The 24,506-nt window shown below is 38.8% G+C and overlaps 1 protein-coding gene across 1 annotated transcript in view; it reads right to left on the reverse strand.

Moving 5' to 3' along the window:
• LOC116322856 (glycine receptor subunit beta-like) overlaps nt 1-24,506 on the reverse strand; it is a 51,906-nt gene that overhangs the window by 8,662 nt on the left and 18,738 nt on the right. The window contains exons 4-9 of the mRNA XM_031743048.2: nt 22,568-22,635; nt 21,919-22,145; nt 15,623-15,705; nt 12,850-12,987; nt 8,558-8,710; nt 4,710-4,858 (exon numbers count right to left, since the gene is read on the reverse strand). Coding sequence (XP_031598908.1) covers nt 4,710-4,858; nt 8,558-8,710; nt 12,850-12,987; nt 15,623-15,705; nt 21,919-22,145; nt 22,568-22,635 — 818 coding nt within the window. The remainder of the gene's footprint in view (nt 1-4,709; nt 4,859-8,557; nt 8,711-12,849; nt 12,988-15,622; nt 15,706-21,918; nt 22,146-22,567; nt 22,636-24,506) is intronic.

Here is a 24,506-nt window from a genome sequence, read left to right on the forward strand (position 1 = left end):
GACAAGGACACAAGATGCTAAGCAGGGAAGATAAGGAAAGGGAGAGGAGAAAAGTGCGACCGCCTTCACCAAGAACCAGAGAGAAGGCGTATTATTATTAATATTAGTATTATCAAGGGTGGGGCACATAACAACAATGCTCAGTAGATAGTGAAGCTAGGACCACAGCACCACCTTGAACAGGATCCAGTAACCATCACAGTGGCAGACATTCACGTCTCATATATTCACACCTATTGGCTAAAGAAGCTAACTGCACTTCATAAGCAGCCACCAGCACAAATCAACTAGCTGCTAATAGATAAGAAACACCCAGAATAGCACAGAAGGCCAGGCAGTCCTGATCCCCAAAGATCCCCAGAAGGGAATGATAACCTGCCAAAGCACAACATGGAACCTCCTGTCAGGCCGCATAGCAGCTAAGAGGATCCGGCACATAGCTCAATACATGAGCAGGCCCCAGAAAGGAATTGGCAAAAAGAAAGAGTGTTAGGGTTTAAAATGATTAAACAAAGCTGTTTTTATTATTTTTATATACACAATGCAGTGTGCTCATAAACAAGTTAGCACTCCGTGTTTGAGGGTCAAAAGCTTCATCCAGCGGCATGTCTGGACTGAAATATTGAAGAGTCGACGACGTAGCACAGAGGGTTTTGCAACATGCTTACACATCACACTTGATAATGGTTAGAACAGGGGTCAGCAACCTTTAACACCCAAAGTGCTACAGAGAAAATTACATTTTATTTATGTAATTAACACATTTTGAACTCTTAAAGAAATATAAAAAAAGCAAAGACACCCAGCTGAACTAAAATGATCCATGTAGCAAACAAAAACTGTTGTGAGCCGCCACCCTTATAACGCCTTTGGGCTTTTGGAGCCTTGACCTGACTTTTAAAAAATAATTGAAAAAAAAAGCTCTATGCTGCTAAAAGATGAAAAATAGATATTTGCAAAATTCTGCCTAAATATGTATTTTACCAGGTACACGTGTGGCCGGGCATGGTCTGCAGCGCCGCTGCAGGGGAGGCGGACGCACCTGAGCGGCACCCGCAACCATGCCTCGCCGCCGTAACGTCTGTGCTCTCTCTGCTGTTGTGTTGTCGGGCTGTGAGCTGAAAAGCTACAGCCGGCTGTATGTGTACAGCAACCGTGTGTGAAAAGTGGTCAATAAAGAGATGCTGAAAAGCATGTTCATGGAAACATCGTCGGGTCTGCCGTGGTATGTTTACAATGGGACTTCTGCTCCTGAACCTCGGCGCACAGTGTCTGCAAATCGGGGCTATACGAAGTCACTTTCATCTTTACGCAGGACTGCAAGCTGTCATCTGTGAGGCGTGAGCGGTGTTTGTTTTTAACATAGTTCACGGTGGAGAACAGCTACTGACATAATGTGGATCCAAAGATCCATAATTGGCCTACCTGGGGTTGAAAGTCTCGATAACTGCACGGCGTTTCTGCGGGTACACCGTCTTCCGCGAGTTTGACGCTTCTTTTGAGCGATGAAAAAAATAATAGAATATAATTTTATTTTTATATTTAGTTAGGGCCTATCACAATAATCCAATTTAGAAGTACAAGTTAAAAAAAAAAGAACTAACATAATCAAAATACACTTCAGCTAAATATTTCTAATTTATTTTCCCAAACCACGCGGAGCCGCACTATAAGGACTAAAGAGCCGCAGGTTGCCGACCCCTGGGTTAGAAGGATATTCTCTGGGCAGAAGGAAGTCTGAACAGAATGTCTTGAACTAGATATATAGAATCAGTAATATTAAAATGATCAGCGCTAGGCAGGGAGGTGTTTTTGTGTCTGTCTTTGTGATTCCAGGAAAAAGGAGCAGATAGGAGGTTGACGAGGTGGGGACGGAGAGAAGACTCAAAAGGAGACAATAGGACTGCCACGTTGCTTCCGGAAGAAGATACCCAAAATAGTACTTGTTATTGTTGCAGTATAAAACTGTATGGCCCAAACCAGGGTTATCCTGAGGCAGACAGCTGTTCACATCCAGGTGCTTGTAATTTCAACAACAATGCTATAACCCTATAGGCCAAATTCAAGACAACTGAACAAGTCACCATCAAGTGCAGGATTTACCAAGGAGATGCTCTGTCCCAACTGCTGTTCTTCATAGGCCTGAAACTCATCACCCAGATCATTAACAAGATTGAATATGGATACTGACAATGGAATGGAGCAACTGTTAGCCATTTCCTCTAAATGGATGACATTAAGCTGTATGCCAGGGGTGAGCGAGAAATCGATTCACTCATCCACACCACCAGGATATTAAGCAACAACAGCTAAATGTCATTCAGAGAAGCAGAGAGGGAAGGTAGTCAGAACTGTGGGGATTGCACTACCAGAAGGCAGACATTGAAGACAGCTACAAGTACTTTGGAATCCCACAGGCAAATGGAAACCATGAAGAAACCACTAGGAAAACAGCAACCACCAAATACCTGCAGAGAGAAGGTAGGTGCTGAGGAGTCAGCTGAATGGGTAGAAAAAGATCCAGGCAATCATCGCCTACACCCTGCCGGTTGTGAGGTACCCTGTTGGGATAATCAGCTGGCCAAAGGAGGTGACACCAGTGACATCAAGACAACAAAACGTTCGGGCAAAACAAGTTCAGGAAAAAACAATAAAGAACCATGAGTACATCAGAAGGACAGTCACAACTGATCATGTACTTAGTGAATACCTCAGGCATCAAAAACCTGAGAAAGAAGAGGAGGCAGGGAGAAGCATTATGATGGAAGGATCGGGCCCTGCACGTACCACTGGCAGATAGAAATGGCTGAAATCCTATCAATCGCTGGACGAAGCTGGACTGAGACACAGCACATAGGCACATTCGAAAATTAATTAAAAATTATCCTTGGTTGCAATATTCCACAGAAATTAAAGGAGAATTTTGCTCAATACAGTCAATGCAATATGATCACATCACATTTGAAAATTCATTAAAAATGTGATAGCTGACGTGAAACACATTCCTCCCCTGGTTCACCTACTCTACATCTGTGCCGAGTTCCACCTCAAACTGCTTTCCTACTCCCAGGAAATTAAAGGACAACTCTGCTCAAATTAAAAAACATCAAAGGATTGTGACAACATTGTGTTAAAAATGTAGGTATGTAATGTTCTGAAAGGCACATTCAAATAAAATGTATTATTAATATTATTAATATTATTATTAAAGATCAGCAGTTCAGTCCCTCCAAGGTTCAAGGTAATGCTTTGTCCTGCATCTTGTAACTAGAAACCTCCGTCCAGAGGGAAGACGCTGAAATTCACCCCGTAGAGAATGGGAACCATTATAAAGAATTGATAAAGCCACCCTCTGTACCTGTTTAGAGTACAGAGAGGCTAAATCTGATTCAGTGAGTTTTTCTCTGTGACAGAGGTCTGACCAAACCATGCCACCAAACAAAGAGATAAAACAGACTCAATAGAAGAACGATAAAACAAAGTTAAAATTGATTAAAAGACAGTCTAATAGATGGGCAGAAGATGCACACAGTTATGGCAAATCCCAAAGAGGGAAGAGGGAGGGATTTATAAGCATTCTTCCACTGAATTTTATGTCAGCTATTGAAGATGATTGTTTATGTACATTTTCATTTATTAAAATATGCCTGTTGGCACACATGTAGAGAAGGTAACCCAGAGGAAGAGTCAACTGACAATTTCATGTCAACAATCACAGATACGTTTTTTATGTAATGTTATGTGTGAGAATTTGAAGTTGAGCATAATTGTCCTTTATTTTCTGTGGGATATTGCGGCCGATGGAGATCAACCTTGACAGAGATGTAGAGTAGCTGAAGGAAGAATCACATTGCCACCCAAATTGAAAAGAAGAATAAATGAACACCCAATCAGGGAAAACAACGGTGCAGGAGCTTAATTTCTCTTAATTTCCTGAAGAGAAAAAAAAGTAAATGCGTTTGTATGTGTGTGTGTGTGCGTGCTTGCACCTATGTTTTCAATCAGCAACAAAGAAGAAGCACTGCTGTAAAGCTTAGTGTAGAAGTACAAGAAAATTTATGACAGCTTGCTTGACTGCAGTGCTATGTGTTAGCCACTGTTGACCGTTACTAGCATTCCTTTTAAGTTCTGTCAACTTATTTTCATGGGAAACATGAATAAAAATTTCTAGGTACTATTTTTGAATTTAATTAATATACATTTCATTTTTATTATAGCCTAGAGACTGGCGACCTGTCCAGGTATATCCTGGCTCTTCACCTATGGCAACTGGGATAGTCTCCAACAGCAAACACAAACAGATTCTGGTCAGTTCTATAGACAGTGTGTCTGCTGCAGGCTATAAGCCTGGTGCTGCATCTCCCAGTGTGAGAGACAAAAGACTGTGAGGGAACTTCACCCAGAGATGGAGAAAGATGCAAAAGAGGCAGGGCAAGAGAGGATGCAAGCCAAAATAAAGGCTTGCTTTTTGTTTAAATTCCATCTCTGCATATCTGCATCTGGATACTAAACTCTGACAGAAACCTCTACACTGCAAAATAGTATTTTATAATAATATTTTCCTGAATTGCTGATGCAGTTATTGTTATCTTGCCCCAAGGTTCGTTCCCCAAGTAGGTTTTCCAACTCAGCTATATGTACACAGATATTTTATATATACCAAGATGTATTTTATTGTACAGTGTGAGTGGTAGTTTGCAAGAACTGACCTGGACTACAGCATATTCCACCAGGGATGAAAACCCAAAGAGCAGACAGGCAATGAGCCAAATATCAATAGCCTTTACATAGGAAACTTTTGGTAGCTCTGAAGCCAAGGACATGCTCTCACTGGATAGAGAAAGCACTGACAAAATACCTAGAAAAGCACAGACGTTGACATGTTAATTTTACCATTTTATAATATTCATTTCCAGATAATTGAGATTTGTGATGATTTAATTCTGCTTGGATACATCAAAAAGAGGAGATACGATTTTCAAAGTAGCAATCATTATAATACACCATATTGAATATACATATAACATTGTATTTGCTACAACTCAGTTACATCTAAATGCCTTCTTTAAGAGTTCTGTAAATTGAACATTATGATCCTTTATCAAGCACAGTATTAAATGTATGGCTTCATCAGTATGTCAATCTGAGCAGAGGGAAACAGTAATATTAAAATATGTTTTAGTGAGGTAAAGTTTTAAGAAGTGAATGATCAGTCTACAGTTACAGCTAGAACTTTTTTGTCATCATTCACTATTCAATCTGTCTTTGTGGGAACAGAGCAAAGAGGAATCTTGACTGAAATTAGGTACTGATTCATACTGAAAATCTCATGCATGTATATAATAATACTCTCTATAGGACTTGAAAACAAATTTAACATCAGGAAGAGGATGTTTCTCAGAAAATGCCCTGGTTAAAGCCCCTTTGAGACATGCATCTTGTCTCAAAGGGGCTTTCTCCTGTGTTTAATCAAATTTCTGCTTCGGGATGCACCTCGTCCTTCCAGCGGTTTGAGCCTGTGTCACTCTCTAACCTGAAGTGGATAACTGAGCATTTGAAAAATTCAAACTCTATACATGACATCCTCCCATCTCGCATCATCAACGAGGGTTTTAATGTAATTGGGCCTAGCATTTTATCCTTAATGAACTTATCATTGCTTTCGGGTTGTGTCCCGACCACTTTTAAACATGTGGTAGTACAACCTGTTCTTAAAAAAAGTAGCCTTGACCAAAATGACCCTGCAAACTATAGGCCGATTTCCAAACTTCCTTTCTTGGCTAAAATTCTTGAGAAAATAGTCCTTTTGCAACTACAGGCCTATCTAGATGCGAATAGCATCGCTGATAAATTCCAGTCGGGGTTCAAATCACGCCATAGTACGGAAACGGCATTGTTGAGAGTTTTCAATGACCTCCTTTTAATCACTGATTCAGGGCGTTCAGCGGTTTTAGTTTTATTGGATTTGTCCTCAGCGTTTGATTTAGTGGACTGCAGTAACCTTTTAACGAGGCTAGAACACATGGTAATTAAGGGTAATGCTCTTAGTTGGTTTAAATCGTACCTTTCTGAAAGGTCCTTCGCTGTTATGATGGGAAGTTACTCTTCCTCTGTTGCCCCCTTTTCCTGTAGTGTGCCCCAAGGGTCTTTGTCGGGCCCTTTGTTGTTTTCTTTGTATTTGTTACCTCTAGGTCGCATCTTTGAAAAATATAAAATTTCCTTTCATTGCTACGCAGATGACATTCAAATTTACTTTCATCTGACTGATGATGTCTTACCGTCGCTACACTGCTTTTCTGATTGTATGAGAGAAGTTAAGGATTGGTTATTGAGTAACCCACTCATTTTAAATGAAAAGAAAATGGAAATTGTTGTTTCGTGTAGCCATATTCCTAGGGGCCAACTAACAGGTTCACTTGGGCCGTTTGCTACCTTTCTTTCTGACACTGTAAGCGACCTGGGTGTTCTCTTGGACAGTTCCTTTAAACTTGACAAACAAGTCTCCACTGTAGTTAAATCTAGCTTTTACCAATTACGCCAAATTGCCAAGGCCAAGCCTTACATACCCTGTAAGGACCTTGAGAAACTTATCCATGCCATTATCGCCCAACTGGAACTGGCAGGTTTGATTCTATCACCCCTATCCTCGCTGACCTGCATTGGCTTCCCATCAAATACCGTACTGATTTTAAAATACTATTGCTTACCTTTAAAATTATAAACAACATTGCTCCCAGTTATCTTGTTGAACTTCTCAGCTTGTACACTCCTAGTAGAGCACTGAGATCAACGGGCCAACTGCTCTTAGTGCAACCTAGGGCACGGTTGAAGACCAGAGGGGATCGTGCTTTTGCCATAGCTGCACCCAAACTCTGGAATAATCTTCCTACTGCTATTCGTGCGTCTGAGTCAGTTCAATCTTTTAAATCACGGTTGAAAACCCATTTATTCTAGCCTTCCCTAGTTAGTGTCTGTATCCTGCAATTGTTCTTTATGTAGTTTTAATCATTTTATTTTATTTTATTGTTGAATAATCTCTTAGTCGAGTTGTTTTTTGTATTTTCCTTTACATATTTTCACTGCGCTGCGGCTAATTAGTGCTCTCCACCTGTTGGTGTATTTATTCCCTGTTAATGTTTCCTGTCTATAAATTATTGTATTAGTGTAAAGCACTTTGGTGTACCGCTGGTTTTAAATGTGCTATACAAATAAAGTTGTAAGTTGTATTGTATTCAGTTTGTTAATGTCATGTCTTATTCATCCAATTACAGTTCTGTAAAGGCCAGCATAGTCAGATTTGCTTTATAGTTGCCTGAATTACATGCTATATATGCTGAAATAACCACATGTTCATAGCAATTGATTACTGAACTGGGTTTAAAAAGTATTGCTTTACATTAGCTTTGTGAAGGTGAAATGTAAGAAACAAAATATACGGCTCTACACACATAAATGACAAATTTATCACTTTGTCTTCCAGTAACAGTCGTAGCCACAACAAATAAGAATATCCTCATGTACACACAAAGATGCCATACCATTTTTCTCTATTCTAAAATCTGGATGGCAAGCTTTATGGAACTTAATGGGATGCATTTTATATAAAGTAACATGAGACCAGGTATTGCTGAGCTAAAAGCTATGAAAGAACTAACTTTACTTATCCTATATGTCTCAATAAAAGTTAAATTGTACCAACAAAAATCTTTTCTTTCAATAACTTAATAGAAACTAATACACAAGGACAGAAACTCTGGTGACGGTTCAACAACAAATAAAAACCAGATGAAAATATTCCGGGGAGACTGGATTCAATCAGAACTGATAAAGCTGGGGAGACAGGTGAGACAAGTTTAGAAGTGATCGTAGTGCATTAAGGTTAGACAAAGACATTTAATCTGCACCTGTTTTTTTCTTTCTTTTCAGTACATGGTACAACTTCCTCCCATGCTCCTTGTTTCTCATGAAAACACAGCAAAAGGTTGACCCTTGGAGCTACTCTCACCGGAAAGACATGAGACCTCTACACTTTATATTTTAGTCAACTGAATCAACTTTAGATTTAATCTACTATAATCTTATGACTTTTGGTTAACTAAAACGAAAATCGTCTGTCAAAACTAACAAACTCTTGACAAATGCTTTTCATAAACTTAGTGTTTTTCATGAATTCAGCTGCTGTTTTCAAGAAACCTATTTCAAAGCTGAGATTTTGAAGGGAAGCACATTAATAGAATGTAATTCATCATTCCAATAAGTATGTATTGACAATGAACCAGCATGGTCAATGCAACACCTAAGTGGAATTTAACAATTATTAAGTGATTTATATGTTTCTTTCTTTGAGGTGTCCAACTGTCTTGAATAAATAAGCAGCTGTGTTACCTGCAAACACAAATAATCAATGCCTGTATTGAAATTCAAGCATGAGGAGTCTTAGAGGAAACACTTCTCTGTATAGGGTACCCAGCGCTGAAATGCAGACATTTGGTTACAGTTTACGTAAATGTAAAGTGATTCAAACAAAGCATGCAAAATGTGTTTTTGTGGTACTCACCCAGTGGCACCCTTGCAGCTGAGGCATCGGGGTTGATCCAGAATGACAACCAGGACAAAACAACAATCAACAGTGTTGGAGCATAAACTCCCATCATGTAGAAACCGACCTGCCGTCGCAATGTAAAAATAACCTCAACACAGGTGTAGTATCCTGGAAACAGAGAATGATTAAATACTCAAACACACAGATCTTAAATACATAAGATAAGCTGTTCATATTCAATATTTTCTGCATTATTTGAGACAGACCTTCTTTTCATTGTAGTTAATAATGGCAAATTATCTTTTTAGACAATCCCGACCATCAGACAACTCCCTATGAGCAATCACTTGGTGACAACGGGAACAAAAAACTCGCCTTTAACAGGGAGAAACTATTTGCCATTTTCTGTCACTGGTTGGGAGTAGAGAGAGTAGAAGTGACAAAAGACACACGTGGAAGAGAGCAATAGAGTTTAATCACTGCTAATGATTAAACACAATAATGGTGGATAAATGCACAGAACACGAAAATGAGGTGTGTGAAGAAGAAACAATCATTGCATCATGGGAAGCCCCAAGCAGCCTAAGCCTATTGCAGCGTAACTATGGGAGGATTCAGGCTCACCTGATACAGATTTGTCAAAAAGGAAAATTTTAAGCCTAATGTTGAAAATAGAGAGGGAAGCTGGTTCCACAGAAGAGGGGTCTGATAACTGAAGGTGCTTCCTCCCTTTCTGCTTTGAAAAACTTGGGTAATTCTGCAGTCTGAGAGAAATGGCCTACTGCGACTATACACTACTATTATTTCTTTAAGATAAGATTGGACTTGATTATTTAAGACCTTATTTAAGAAGGATTTTAAATTTTAGATTTAACAGGTAGCCAGAGAGTAGGAGATGGAATTGGGAGAAAATATCATCTCTCTGTTTATCTCCAAAAGTTGAATCTGTTCATCTGGACGTAGCGTTTTGTGGGAGAAACGTTTCGTCACTCATCCAAGTGACTTCTTCAGTCTCAGCTGACTGCAGGTTTCCCCAAACCTTATAAACAGTACATTTGCATAATGACTGAAACCAGCCCACTGAAGGAACAATGGGCTGTGAGGTCAGTTCCTTAATCATAATTATGCAAATTCCCATGACCATTGATCAACAATCACTGACCAAAACCCACTGATCAAAGAACACTGATCAATGGCCATGAGTCCCATTCACAGAGAGTTGGGGAAGGGCTGCAATCACAGCATTGTAAGATGGTGACAGATGTACCCTTAGGCCCCTCCTCGATTCAGAGATGGTCTTTCCTCTTCACGTAAATGGCCTCCTTGACTCCGGCGCTCAAACCAGCGTTCCTCCCTGTCCAGGATGTGTACATCCTCATCATTGAAAGAGTGTCCACTGGCCTGTAGGTGTAAATAGACTGCAGAGTCCTGGCCTGATGAGGTAGCTCTTCTGTGTTGTGCCATCCGCCGCTAGAGGTTGTTTGGTTTCCCGATGTATAAATCCTGGCAATCCTCCTGGCTTAACAGCGTACACTGTGTTACTCTGTTTTGTGGGGGGACCCGATCTTAGGGTGGACCAGTTTTGGCGCAAAAACTGGTCCACCCCAAGGATCGGGTCCCCGACACAAACAGAGTAACATAGTGTACGCAAAAATAATTTTATTTTTGTTTAGCATGGACTTTGAAGGACATACACTGATCAAAAATGACCCCAAAAGTCCCCACAGTGTTACTGGAAGCCAAGGTAATTCCAACTATTTGATTATACATTGGTGTAATCAAATAGTTGGCATTAATTTTTTATTTTTTTATTTTATTGAGAACAAGACTGAGGTAGTGATACTTAGAGCAAGTTGTTCTAGCAGCTCTGCAAAATTGGACCTGGTGGTAAAAATGTACTAAAAATACTTAAAAGTGGATAAACAGAGTTTAGGTTTTTAGAGTCATGTGTAATCACTTGTGTTTTTTTAATTCTTTGCATGTGTGTATGTGTGTGTGTGTGTGTGTGTGTGTGTGTGTAGATGTGAACTTTTAGAACGAGTCTTGCCTCCCTTAGTGGTTCAGTCAGAAATAATGAAATTAGCATACCCGTACATACGTTCAAATAGGCCTGAGAAATCTGAGCCTGGTTCTGCTGGCGGTTTCTTCCTGTTAAAAGGGAGTTTTTCCTCCCCACTGTTGCCAAAGTGCTTGCTCATAGGGGGTCATATGATTGTTGGATGTTTCTCTGTATGTATTATTGTAGGGTCTACCTTACAATATAAAGTGCCTTGAGGCGACTGTTGTTGTGATTCAATGTGGTAAATAAAACTGAATTGAATGTGTGTTTGTGTAATGTGTGCGCGTGTGTGTGTGTGTGTGTGTGTGTGTGTGTGTGTGTGTGTGTGTGTGTGTGTGTGTGTGTGTGTGTGTGTGTGTGTGTGTGTTTTATGTGTGCATAGTATCTTTTATTAGTACTGGGTTACCCTTTGTTTCATTTGGATTTACTAGCACTTTAATACTCCACGTTTGATTTACTCTTTAGTACTCATTATATTACTCAGTCTTTGTGAGTTTCTATAGACAGAGTTTCTATGGGGTTGATTAATAAATTCAAGCAGATTTTAAGAAATCAAAGCTGCTCCATCTAAAGTCAGATGATTCTGTACACCACTCAGACAGACAGTGGTTTAAGGAAAACATGCAGTCACTAAAGACTACATTGTGGTTGTTATTTGTATGCCATTGTGCCTAACCTTTCACCGTGGCTATTTAGAGGACAACAGGAACTTGCACAAACAAAGCCGCTTAGATTACACAGAAACAGTTGGCACATGTGGTAGTTTCACTTTGTACAGAAATATAGCATACAAAGTTAAATTTTATGTAAAATAATGGTTACTCAGAAAAGTTCAGAAAATGCCTCCAAACATAGACAAAACAGAAAGACATAGAGAAGAACATCAGGAAGAAGACATTAAGTAAATAAATCATTTTTTCAGTTCGTGAAGACCTAAATAAATCCAATCCAATTATATAATAGGGAAGTTAAATACACTACTCAAATAAAAGGAATCCTTGTTTGTGTTAGGAATAAAAGGCCTACATGGAAATAGAAATGATAAACGTGTGTCGTTGTCAGGGTTATATTTTATGATTGTCATTTGTACTTAGAAACATATAATTAATAATGCTTAGAGATATATACCCAATTCAAACAAAAGGATGTCACGTCATTTGTTGGAATTTAAAATTATCAACATACTTACGTACTGCTGCTCAATTTTTTGTTGCATTTTTCACTTCATCATGCACCAAATTCCTGATGAAAAATCTTGACTGCAGGCAGGCCAGATCAGCATCTGTTGTCATGGTACAGAGTCGCTTGACCCGATGTTTTATATTCTGTTTGATTCTTGTTTTGCTAAGGGTTTATATTTTTCCTGTGTTTTTTAGTATATTTTGTTCCTAGTTGCATTAGAGCTTAGTTTTTCCATCCTCTTTTGTCAGTTCTCCTGTATTACGTTAATTGCTGGATCTGTTTTCCCATTTAGTCATGTAGTGTCACTTTATTTTGAATTATGTTTTGTGCTTTGGTCATAACTTTGCTTTCTTGTGGCTGTAGCTCAGGCGGTAGAGCAGGTCATCTACTGATTGGAAGGTTGGTGGTTCAATTCTTGGCTTCCCCTAGTCTGCATGCAAAATATCCTTGGGAAGATACTAACCCCAAATTGCTCTGTGATGCATCCATCAGAGTATGTGTGAATGTTAGTTAGACAGCACTAAGAAAATGTGCTTGTGTGAATGGGTGAATGCACAAGTTGTGTAAAGCGCTTTGAGTGCTCAGAAGAGTAGAAAAGCGCTATATAAGAACCAGTCCATTTGTCATTCATGATTTAGCTCAGGTGTGTCTTGTTTTCCTCAGCTTTCTTCACTTCCCTAACTGTCCTTGTATAGTGCTGTCTTCCAATTAGCCTTTGTTTGAGTTTGTGTTACTGTTCCTCATGTGTTCCTTGTTCCCTGTGTCTTTGTATATATAAGCTATTATTCTCTTTTAGACTTTATGTTTCACTTTTCTGTGCTGGATTATTTTATGTTCCCTGATGGACATTTCTAACAGTCTAAACAAATGGTTTGCCTTTTGTTGAATCTAATACAGTGTCTTCATTTTGGGTCCCCAACATTACATTTCACCCAAGTCTTTACAATCTACAGACTTGATACGAATTTAAATTTCACAACAAGAAATTCGAACCCTGTATAGTGTAATAAAATTTCAATTTACAGAAATTGGACATAGTCTTTTAATTCAATTACAGATTACTAACCTGTTCCTTGGTAGTACTTTGTGCAGTTTCCATATTTTATGTCCTCTTGCTTGATGTCAAACTGTGGGAGAGCAATCTCATCCATTTGAACTGGGTCAGACTGCCACATGAACACAAGATCACTGGTGGTGTAGCCAACTAAAATATAAAAATTAGAATGATAAATTTTACAGCATCAGCATAATAGACATAAGAAGTACACAATATAATACATAATATGAATAATTTACATTTTGACTTTAATTTATTTTTTAATTCATTTGTTTCAACTAATTTTGCCTTCCCCCACTGCAGTATACCATTAGATGAGTATGTTAAAATGGGGATAGCAGCCCCGAAATCTGCTGGAAGTAATTAAAAATCAAGATTCCAGTAGCTACTGGAAGAAGAACAGGAATTTGTATAAACAAAGCTCTTTATATTAAAGCACATGTGATAGTTTTCATGAAAATGAATAACATACAAAGTACTGAGCACTTGTTGGCCCCTTTGACTTCACTCTGTGATCCTAAACCATCTTGATTGGACTTTGGTTTCTCTTCAGCACTGTAGCCAGGCTGACAAAAAGTCAGACCACTGTTGAGCCAACCATCCCTTTAACATTAACTAGTAATGACTTCATGAACTTCTTCACAAATAAAATTTTAACCATTAGAGAAAAAAATTACCCATAATCATCTCACAGATGTAACATTATCTACAGCTACTTTCAGTACCATTGATATTCATTTAGAGTCTTTTTCTCCAATTGATCTTTCTGAGTTAACCTAAGTAATTCATTTCTCCAATCCATCTAATATGTCTTTTAGACCCCATTCCTATAAGACTGCTCAGAGAGGTCCTGCCATGAATTTAATCTTAAATATGATCAACCTATCTCTAATAATCAGCTATGTACCACAGGCCTTCAAGCTGGCAGTTGTTAAACTTAAAAAGCCATCTCTAGACCCAGCAGTCTTAGCTAATTATAGGCCAATCTCCAACCTTCCTTTCATATCAAACATCCTTGAAAGAGTAGTTGTCGAACAGCTAACAGATCATCTGCAGAGGAATGGCTTATTTGAAGAGTTTCAGTCAGGTTTCAGAGCTCATCACAGCACAGAAACAGCTTTAGTGAAGGTTACAAATGATCTTCTTATGGCCTCTGACAGTGGACTCATCTCTGTGCTTGTCCTGCTAGACCTCAGTGCAGCGTTCGATACTGTTGACCATAATATCCTATTAGAGCGATTAGAGTATGCTGTAGGTAATACAGTTACCGCACTGCAGTGGTTTGTATCAAATCTATCTAATAGACACATTTTCACTGCAATGCAGATAACACACAGCTTTATTTGTCCATGAAGCCAGATTTCACACACTAATTATTTAAACTGCAGGAATGTCTTACTCCCTGAAAAGCCTTCAGTTAATGCAAAATGCTGCAGCAAGAGTCCTGACAGGGACTAGAAAGAGAGAGCAGATTTCTCCTATATTGGCTTCCCTTCATTGGCTTCCTGTTAAATCCAGAATTGAATTCAAAATCCTGCTCCTCACATACAAGGTCTTAAATAATCAGGCCCCATCTTATCTTAATGACCTTATAGTACCATATAACCCCATTAGAGCACAGCGCTCTCACACTGCAGGCTTACTTGTTGTTCCTAGGGTATTTAAAAGTAGAATGGGAGGCAGAGCCTTCAGTTTTCAGGCCCCTCTTCTGTGGAACCAGCTTCCAGTTTATGCTATCTTTACTTTTAAGATTAGGCTTAAAACGCTCTTTTTTGCTAAAGCATATAGTTAGGGCTGGATCAGGTGACCCTGAATCCTCCCTTAGTTATGCTGCAATAGGTGTAGGCTGCAGGGGGATTCTCGTGATGCATCGAGTATTTCTTCTTCAGTCATCTTTCTCACTCACTATGTGTTAATAGACCTCTCTGCATTGAATCATATCTGTTATTAACCTCTGTCTCTCTTCCACAGCATGACTTTATCTTGTCTTCCTCCCCTCACCACAGACAGATGGCCCCGCCCCTCCCTGAGCCTAAAATGTTTGCAGTTTAGTAGTGCGCTGTGTTCAATGGTGCTGATATTTTTTTTTCATCTCGTCTCTACAGCATAGCTCTGTTCACTTACCTTCCACTGCTCACCCCATTAAGTGAAAAAAGCTGACCAAGTCCTTCAGAAGCAGCTGCATCAGAGCTCTAGTTCCTCTTATACTTCCCTCTTTTTGTATTCAGACAGACAAACTTCAGATGGTTAATGAACTCGAGGTGTAATGGTGGACGAGCAGAGGAAGACAGCCATAGTGATAGATGTAGCTATAACAAGTGACAGCAACATCAGCAGGAAGGAAGGCGAGAAGCTCAAGAAATAACAAGGGCGGAGAGAGCAGCTAGATCAGATGTGGAGGGTGAAGGCAACAGTGGTCCCAGTGGACACCCAGTCTGGGTGAGTGGATCCAACGGGTCCTAGGAACAACACCCACTTCTGTCCAGAAGAGCAGCCCGAGGAACAGGTAAATATGTAAGTAAAGATGACCAAAGATACTGTGCAGCACCCTCTCAGGCCTCTGAGTGTGCTCTGAGTGTGTGTGCAAGAGACAGAGAGTGAGAAAGAATTTTATAATAAACACCTTCTCAAGTGACTCTTTGGTATTATTCAAGACAGCAAGTTCAAAAGTGCCCTTTTTCATTGATATTTGATAAGAGTTGTCTTAAGAGCAGTTATATAACAGTGCCCTTAAAATTATTTAATTCTATTATTTATTTGTAGCATGTAGGAATATACTCACAACTCTCCAGCTGCATCTTGCATAGCTGTGTGTCCATTGGGAAAAGTGTAAGATCCAAGGGGCAAGACAGTGTCACCGACAGCCTGCATGTGTAAACAGAAAACACACAACAGGCTCAACAGGACAAAGAAAAAAATGCCCTATTACTGTATAATCCTTTTAAAAAAGTTAATTTACCAGCTTTTTATGCTAACAACACATCCTAAACTCTTTCTTACTGATTCCAGAGATATGTAGTGAGAGATAGCAAAATTAAAATTCTATGAAAAATTATGTTTAATATGTCATTTAATAATAACACAAATAAAACATAACATTTTACACAAGTTGTTAGGCGGAAATTTTCTCAAGAATGAAGTTAGCAGAAAAATGTCCTCATGTGTTGCTCTTTCGCTGCTCTCCACTTCTAACGTGTTCGAACATCCATACTGCCTAAACAAATTTCCCAATAAAACAAAGCATGTACATTTGGAATTAATCTTATTAACAGTACAGCTATTATTATCAATAAACACATACAAAAATTGACTTTTAAACAAAAATGTTCTATGGAGAGATTCGTTTTGTAAGGGAAATTACATTGTGATTTTTATCATTGCTAAAACATTTTGTGGCTTGTAAAAAAATTCCCTTCTCTCACAGTATTTATCCTTCAAACTCGGGTCCTCTACTAGAGGCCTGGGAGCTTCAGGGTCCTGCGCAGTATCTTAGCTGTTCCTAGGACTCCACTCTTCTGGACAGAAATCTCAGATGTTGTTCCTGGGATCTGCTGGAGCCACTCGCCTAGCTTGAGGGTCACTGAGTGCTGCAATTACCACTGGGACTACTGTTACCATCACCCTCCACATCTTGTCGAGCTCTTCTCTGAGCCCTCCAGCTTCTCGTGTTCCTTCTTCCTGACATTGCTGTCATTTGGTATCGTTACATCTATCACTAGAGCCGTCCTTCTCTGCTTGTCCACCACTACTATAACTGGTTGGTTAGCCATCACATTTTGTCCATCTGTGTCTGGAAGTCCCACAGGATCTTAGCACAGTCATTCTCCACCACCCTTGACCTCTCCCATTTTGACCTCGGGACTTCCAGGTCATACTCGGCACAGATGTTTCTGTATACTATGCCAGCCACTTGGTTGTGGTGTTCCATGTATGCCCTGCCTGCCAGCATCTTGCACCCTATGTGCTGGATTGTCTCAGGGGCATCTTTACACAGTTTGCACATGGGGTCTTGCCTGGTGTGGTACACCCCAGCCTCTATGGGTCTTGTGCTCAGAGCTTGTTTCCGTGCTGCCATGATTAGTGCCTCTGTGCTGTCTTTCAGTCCAGCTTTATCCAGTCACCGGTAGGACTTCTGGATGTCAGCCGCTTCCTCTATCTGCCGGTGGTACATACCGTGCAGGGGCTTGTTCTTCTAGGTGGATGGGACTGGCCCCTTCTGGGGTCCCTGGGGATCAGAACTGTCTGGCCTTAAGTTAGCCATTCTGGGTGTCTCTCATTTACTAGCAGCTGGTTCATTTATGCTGCCAGACACTCATGCAGTGCAGTCAGCTTCTTCAGCCAGTAGGCCTGAACCATGTCGGAGCCTGGTGCCGTCCAACTCTTCATACTGGAGACCCTTTCTTGAATTTCTGCCACTGTGATAGTTACTGGACCCTGTTCAGGGAGGTTGTTGTGGTCTGCTCTTAAATCCACTAGCCACCGAGCATTGCTGTTATGGGTTGCATCCATCTCCCATATGTTCTTCCAGTATTGCTCCGTCTCCAGCCTTGGTGGTGCTGTTCTCATATTGTTCCCCTGCCACTAAGAGCACACCTTGGATGGTTCTGGTTTATTTTTCTGCCTTTTATCTCTCTGGTGTACCTCTTCAAGCTGCTGGCCAAGGCTGTGAGTCTTTGCTAGACTTGTAGTCAAGACTGCCTAATCCAAGACCAAGACAAGACCAAGACCAGAGGGTTTCGAGACCAAGACAAGACCAAGACCAAGACCAAGTTGAGACGAGACCAAGACCGAGACCAAGTCGAGACTATACCAAGACCAAGACTGAGACAAAAAAAGTCTTTAAACTGCAGCCAGATGCTGCTTCGTTTACGGGTGTCAGGCATATTTATGTGTTTTTGCTTTCGCACAGCCCTCCTCACCGCTGTCTACTGTCTCACTCACTTACTGAGAGGACAGACGGCTGCTCCACTTGACTGTCGCGTCTCTCACCCTCTCTGTTTTTCACATAATAATATTATCCTATATCCTCGCATGTGATTGGCCACAATATGGAGGGATTGGAGCATAGCTGAGCCACTGTGTGAGAGCTGAGCAGCAAAAGGAAATTAAGTGAGGGTAGAAATGACTGTAAGATTAATAGGCTCTGTTTTGAGTTTTGTTCAATAAAGAATGACTTCATATAGGAAAATAAATATCACATATGCAGGACACCTTAAACTAGTTTTTTTTTAATTAAGCAGCAAGGCAGAACAAAGTCGGGGCTGTATCAAGACACAGGGACTAAACCCCAATTCAACCAGACCCAGAACTGATCCGGAATTAAAACAGGACTACAACAGTTCAAAATCAGGACTACTGAGGACTTAACCAAGACAGAACCAGAATCAAAACTAGATGATACTAGCACTAAAAATCATCATAGACCTGCACTACACTTATTTTTTAATTCTACCAAAGTCCACTATTTAGATTCAGAAAAGTTTATATAATTATTTAGCCTTCATAAGCCTGCATAACTTAATAAATATAGAATTTGAAAAGTAACAAATGGTATCTAAAAAGTTACACTAGGCACTAGATACATGTTCTGATGAGTTTTGGTAAACAACCATTTGACTAACATGTGTGTCTCACCTGCTCTGGTTCCATCTCTGTTCTGTCCTCTTTCTCCATCTCCCTCTCTGTTCCTCTCTCTCCCTCTCTGTTCCTCTCTCTCCCTCTTTGTGCTGACAATCAAGCCAAACACCAACATCATCAAATATACAGTTGAAACCAGATATTTACATACTCTTCAGATAAAAACACAAACACTGTAACATCAAATCAGACTAAATGTTTATTTTTTTAGATTGATAAATATAAAAAACATATTTGTTAACTTTTGTATTTTGTATTCAAAACTGAGCCACACTTATGGAGCTCCACGATTCTTTTCCTGGTGTTTTGGTTGACATCTCTTGATTTTCCCATGTCAAAGAAACAGTCTCTGTGTTTTGCCTTATATGCATCCACAGGTGTGCCACCAATTTACTCACATGGACTCTACTAACCTATCAGAAGCTTCTTCAGCTCAGAATGGAATTATCTGGAGTTTTCTTATTAATTAACAATAAACTTAGTGTATATGTACTCCTAAATTTGATGAAAGTGATTAAAATAGACAGCTCCCTCTTTTTATTCTGACATTTAACTAATTCAAATGATATTTCAACATTTATTTATCTAAAACAAAACAAGTTTACTCTAAATTGATGTTTAACAGTAAAAAAAAATGTTTTCTCCCTAAAGTGTAAATATCTGGTTTCAACTGTGAATATACTGCTGTGTATTGGAATTCCTCTTGTTTTGCATAGATATACTGAACAACATACAAAGCATAATATATAAAATAACATCTACCTGAGTTTTTTCTTTAAAAGAAGCTCCTTATGTCCATTGTTGTGTACATCAGTACACAATTGAAACCGATTTCGAGAGTTTGTTTAGCTGTGGAGGGTAACAACTGAAAATATGAAATGTAAGCTAAGACTCTCTAAAAAAATCAGCATTGTCGTTCGACTTTTTATTTATCCATTTGTTGATTCACTCAAAGAGCAAGTAACGCAACCAAGTGACCAGTTTGATATCAATGTTTTGTGATACACCGTCATATTTACATTATTTGTACAGTACGAATGATTTGTTTTGGTACCTGGTCAAACTTAAGCTCTCCTCTGTCTGCAGCAAACTCGCAGGCAGCAGCTTCTCCCCCCTCGCTCACATGGGTGCTGTGCTCAGTCGCCCGGTGCCTGAGCTCGGATCATACCAAAATTAGGGGGAATTTACAACGGTGCGCTCTGTGCTTCGTGTGTTGTTTTTGTTTTATACAGTTGTCAGTCAGGCATCTAACTAACAAATTACACTCCAAAAGACACCATGCTTCTGAAAAAATGACCCGGGCTTAAGCTCAGTAAGCCACCACTCGCTCCGCTGATGGTTGACTCCAAAACTCCCGAACACTATGTCGATTTGAGAACGCAAGACCAAGACCAAGACCGAGACCAACGTCAGTCGAGACCAAGACAAGACCAAGACAAAAGTCCATCGAGACCAAGACGAGACCAAGACAAAAGTCCGTCGAGACCAAGACAAGACTAAGACCACGTAAAAGTGGTCTCGAGACCAAGACCGGTCTCGAGACATCCAACTCTTTGCTTGGCAGTTTCCAAGGCCTCAGATATGGACAGCTTGCTGTCCATATCTAGTTGGCCTACTTCCCTCTGTGCTACCTTGATCTTAGCGTCTAGTCATCTTCTCCATGGCGGGTACTGCTCCTTGTGGCTGCTCAACTTGTAGCCAAGCATCTCACTGATTACTGCTGCCGTGGTGTAGATCAGCTTGTTAGTCTCGGTAATGGTGGCGGTAGGTGTAGTCAGTAGTGCTGCATTTACATCATCTAGTAGACCTTCAGAGGGCACCTCACATAATCTTGGTAACCGGCTACAGTAGCCAGCTCCTCTCGCACTCAACGATCCTTCTTCCATCACACTTGGGGCTTCGTACTCAATCCCGGGTAGGGGTGACAATATCTCCCCCTGACCTGTCATCTGTGATATATATTCACAGAGACAAAACTCCACAGCATGTGATCCTATATTAGAAACATACTATAACCCTGCAGTTACCACAGATGTGCTCAGCACACTGACAACATATGTGTAGTGCTATACTATTCAATGAAGCTTCATCACGCTTTTTCCCAAATGTGAGGAAAATAAAATGTTAATATTTTGCATGATCTAATTTAAATTCAATCAAGACTAAAGCATGTTTCATACAAGATAGCAAAAAAAGAAAGGCTGATGGTAAAACCTGTCACAATGAGAGATCCCTCTGATTTTAAGCCTCTGGCCGTCAGTTACTAATACTTGTCACCTACCATTTGACAATTTTATAGGCTATGCCAGACCATATATTGCCACCACTGTTCTTAATAGTGATGCATGTGAATTATTTAATGCTACAGCAATCCCACTGTTACTGCTCTAATCCCTCAAAATAGAAATGGTTCTGATTTTTTACATAATAAAAGACATTTTCCATCTTATTCTTTCTGAAATCAAGAGCAAGTTAAGAACCAATGTAAAAACAGGATTCAAAACTAGGTTTACCTTATATTTTATATAAGATCAACAAACATTGTTTATTGATATATCACCATATAATACCAAAAAGTTAACCATTTTTTTCTAAAAACAGCTTAGAGTCACTGAAAAAAAGACAAGATTAAAGTCGCTTTTAAAAATCAATAATTTCTCCATGATCCTCAGAGAAAGACAAAAACTTTTAACTGTCTCTAAAGTCTACAAACTCTGCTACAAACTGAGGTCAGTGGGCTTTTCTGGAAATTATAACTTTATTTTCCAGACAACTGATTAGTTCTTAGGTGGCGATTCTGCATGCATTAATGACTTCTATAACACTGTTCCGAGGGCACCTCAGGTGTACAACGAAAGCCAATTACCACAGCCACTAGGAAGTCCACCACCATTAACACTGAAACTCCAGGTTAACTCTGAATATACCTTGCTAAGTCAACAATCTTGTTTCATAGTGCAGGCCATATATAGTACAGGGGTACTTATGAGAGCTTTCAAGAGAAACAAAGCTCTCTTGCTCCCCTTAAGTGTTTGCACCTTCTCGATTTAATGAATTAATCATAACTTGTACTCGAACATTTAATCACAACATGTAGTAAGAAATGGAAATATATAGATATTTATAAAGTGCTTTTCATTTAAAGTGTTTTACACTACAAGCCACCTTTTCATGAACCATACTAACATGTTAACTTTTTGTAGAAGTACTATGTATGGCTGAGGCTCATGAGAACCTTTCACTTTTTTTAAGAGACCAAAATGTGATTTCTTAAACATAAGTCATGACAGGATAATCACAGTGATCGTCCAATTCATGGCAATCCATCCAGAAGTTATTTTCTTCAGAATATTAAAAGGTTTTCATTGTTTAAAAAGAACGAGGCAAAAAAAATTGGATTATGGGTCCCATAGATTGATTAAAACTGATTTAAAAGCACACCTCATGCTGATCAGGACGTCTCCATTCCTGAAGATGAAAAGCAGTATATTGTCTTGTGTGACATCATGAAAGTTTGCATTTTTTTCATTTGCAAAGAAAAGATCTGGTTTCCATAAACACTGGAACATTTTGGGATCAACAGTTAGTGCTTCACTCTTATAATCTGTAGGAAGCTGTAGACGAGGGTCATTCCATCTTTGTCGAAGAAATATATTTACTCTGTAGTCCTGCAAAGACAAATACTGTATTAATAATTTGCACTACATCAACTCCTACTTTTTAGGGCTAATATTTAAAATGAAACATATTGTGAAACTTTTCTTTTTTTATTCTGTTGTTTTTCTTAAGTCTGGTCATACTTGTGCAATCCTATTTTTTTCCATATGTCACCAATGAACAGCTGTATCCTGAGTCAGGCTAAAACAGTACCATGTAGCAAGTGTCTGCTCAATTCTTCAGTATTAATAATACTAATGTAGTCATGTTGATTCATTCATTTAACAGAATACAGTGAATGACTGTCATTAATGCAATACGTATTTGTAAAAATATACAAATCTGCATCTTTATCTTATCTGCATCTCTCCAACATTTAGTAGTTTGAGCCAGATTCCATTAATCTAATGTCCATTGTGTGTAGCTGTATTACCATAGTTGTCTCCTGGATAGACCCAAAGCTGTTAATGAAGATGTTCACTCTGGACTCAACTGGGATACCTGAGATATAGACACACAGACCCAAAGCAATATAAAGTAAGATGATTCTAAAAGAAAGACGTGCATACCGAATAAATTAGTTAACATTCTTTTACTGGTCAGCAAGTTACCCCATGTGATCATGCAAACACAGGTAAAAACAAAACAAAACAAAAAAACGTGCATTTTTACGACTTTAAAAAAATTATTATTTTTTGTCTTTTGCATTGGTACCAAACAGTACACCTACACTGGAATTTTACACGGGATTCAGCCTTTTTAGAAATAAGAAGACACAGCACAGCAATAAATACCCAGCCAGCTGCCAGCTAACAGTCCCTCCTCCTTCCCTTGGGGCTTATCTATTTTCTACTACAAGCACACTTCTTTCACTCAGTTGCAGAGTGTCACCAAGAGACAGTGCTTTCTTCAAAAAAAAAAAAAAGTCGCAGTATTATTGTGAAGTCTTTGCCTTATAATATAAAGCCCATTGAGGCCACTGTTTTGATTTGGTGCTAAATAAATAAAACTGAACTGAATTTCACATTCATATAATAGCTTTTGTTGTAAACCTCTTCACCCATTAAAAAATGAAAATGTAAAAATAAATGAAGAAAACTTTACAGTCAGTTTGACAATTCAGACATTTTATACTGCTAAACTACACCAAAACTATTTCCAGTAAACAGTTCTTCGTGCATCCATTTCAATATAATCCAATATATGCATACAGTTTATAGAAAAATAATATTCGTGTACACAAGCTTTCACATGTATCTCAAACAGATGTGGTTTGGGATCTGGTTTCTAAGAGAGGTAGAACTAATTTTTTTCATTTAGCTTATTCTTTGATGGGTTCTTACTTCTTTAAACTTCTGTTTGAATTATGAGCATGTCCTTCATTTTTTCTGTTAGGTTGCAGCTTAATATTTTCACTAATTCTCTAAATAAACTCTTATATTGTACAAAAGTGTGTGTGTGTGTGTGTGTGTGTGTGTGTGTCTGTACATATATATATATATATATATATATATATATATATATATATATATATATATATATACATATATATTATTTGTTCATGCAATTTGTACTAATCTCTTGCAAAATCTCAGTCATACTTTTTTCTGTTTAAGAATTAAGTTATCATTCTGAGGGGGGAAAAGCAAACAAAACCAAACCCATATGTATTTAATGAAATTGGCAGACTTAACAATAGCATTTACGATGGACATGTGCACCTGTGCATACTAAGATACTCATATAAAACTATTTGTATTATAAACCAATAAGCTATTTCACTTAAACTTGTTTTTGAAAAACTCATCTACCTGTGCAGTAAGTAATATGTGAGAGGTATATGTAGTACTTAGTACTATAGTGTTATAATGATCACTTTTAGTATTATTGCATTAGTTGGCATATGTCAGCCCATCTCTTATTAGACCACAAATAATATCCCTGCAAAGCCTAATCTGCAAATTTTTAGTAACTCACTGTTATTCAGATTAACTATTTCCACTGATGACACAGAGCAAAACATTCCAGAGCAACCTTTGGCTGGTTTTTAAGTGTATATTGAACAAGGCTCCCTCCCATTAACTCTGTCACCACTGCCCCATTGATAAATAAATAAATAAATAAAACCCCCACACCATTTTACTTGATTTGACTCATACTGTTCAATCTAAAATATCAACAAACCAACACAACAAAAATATTCCTACTGATCTTTCCATCAGAAGCAGGAATTCTGTAGTGTTTTATGTTATTATTTAGAAATCACTCTATACACTTTGACTGCCATAAGAAACCTTAATGGCACCATGTTGAACAAATGGCCCTGACTGCCTTCTTTCACTAAATCATCACTAAATTTAGAAATATCCTGA

Source organism: Oreochromis aureus, linkage group 6 (genome assembly GCF_013358895.1).
Source record: "Oreochromis aureus strain Israel breed Guangdong linkage group 6, ZZ_aureus, whole genome shotgun sequence".
In the NCBI taxonomy this organism is placed as follows: Eukaryota; Metazoa; Chordata; class Actinopteri; order Cichliformes; family Cichlidae; genus Oreochromis; species Oreochromis aureus.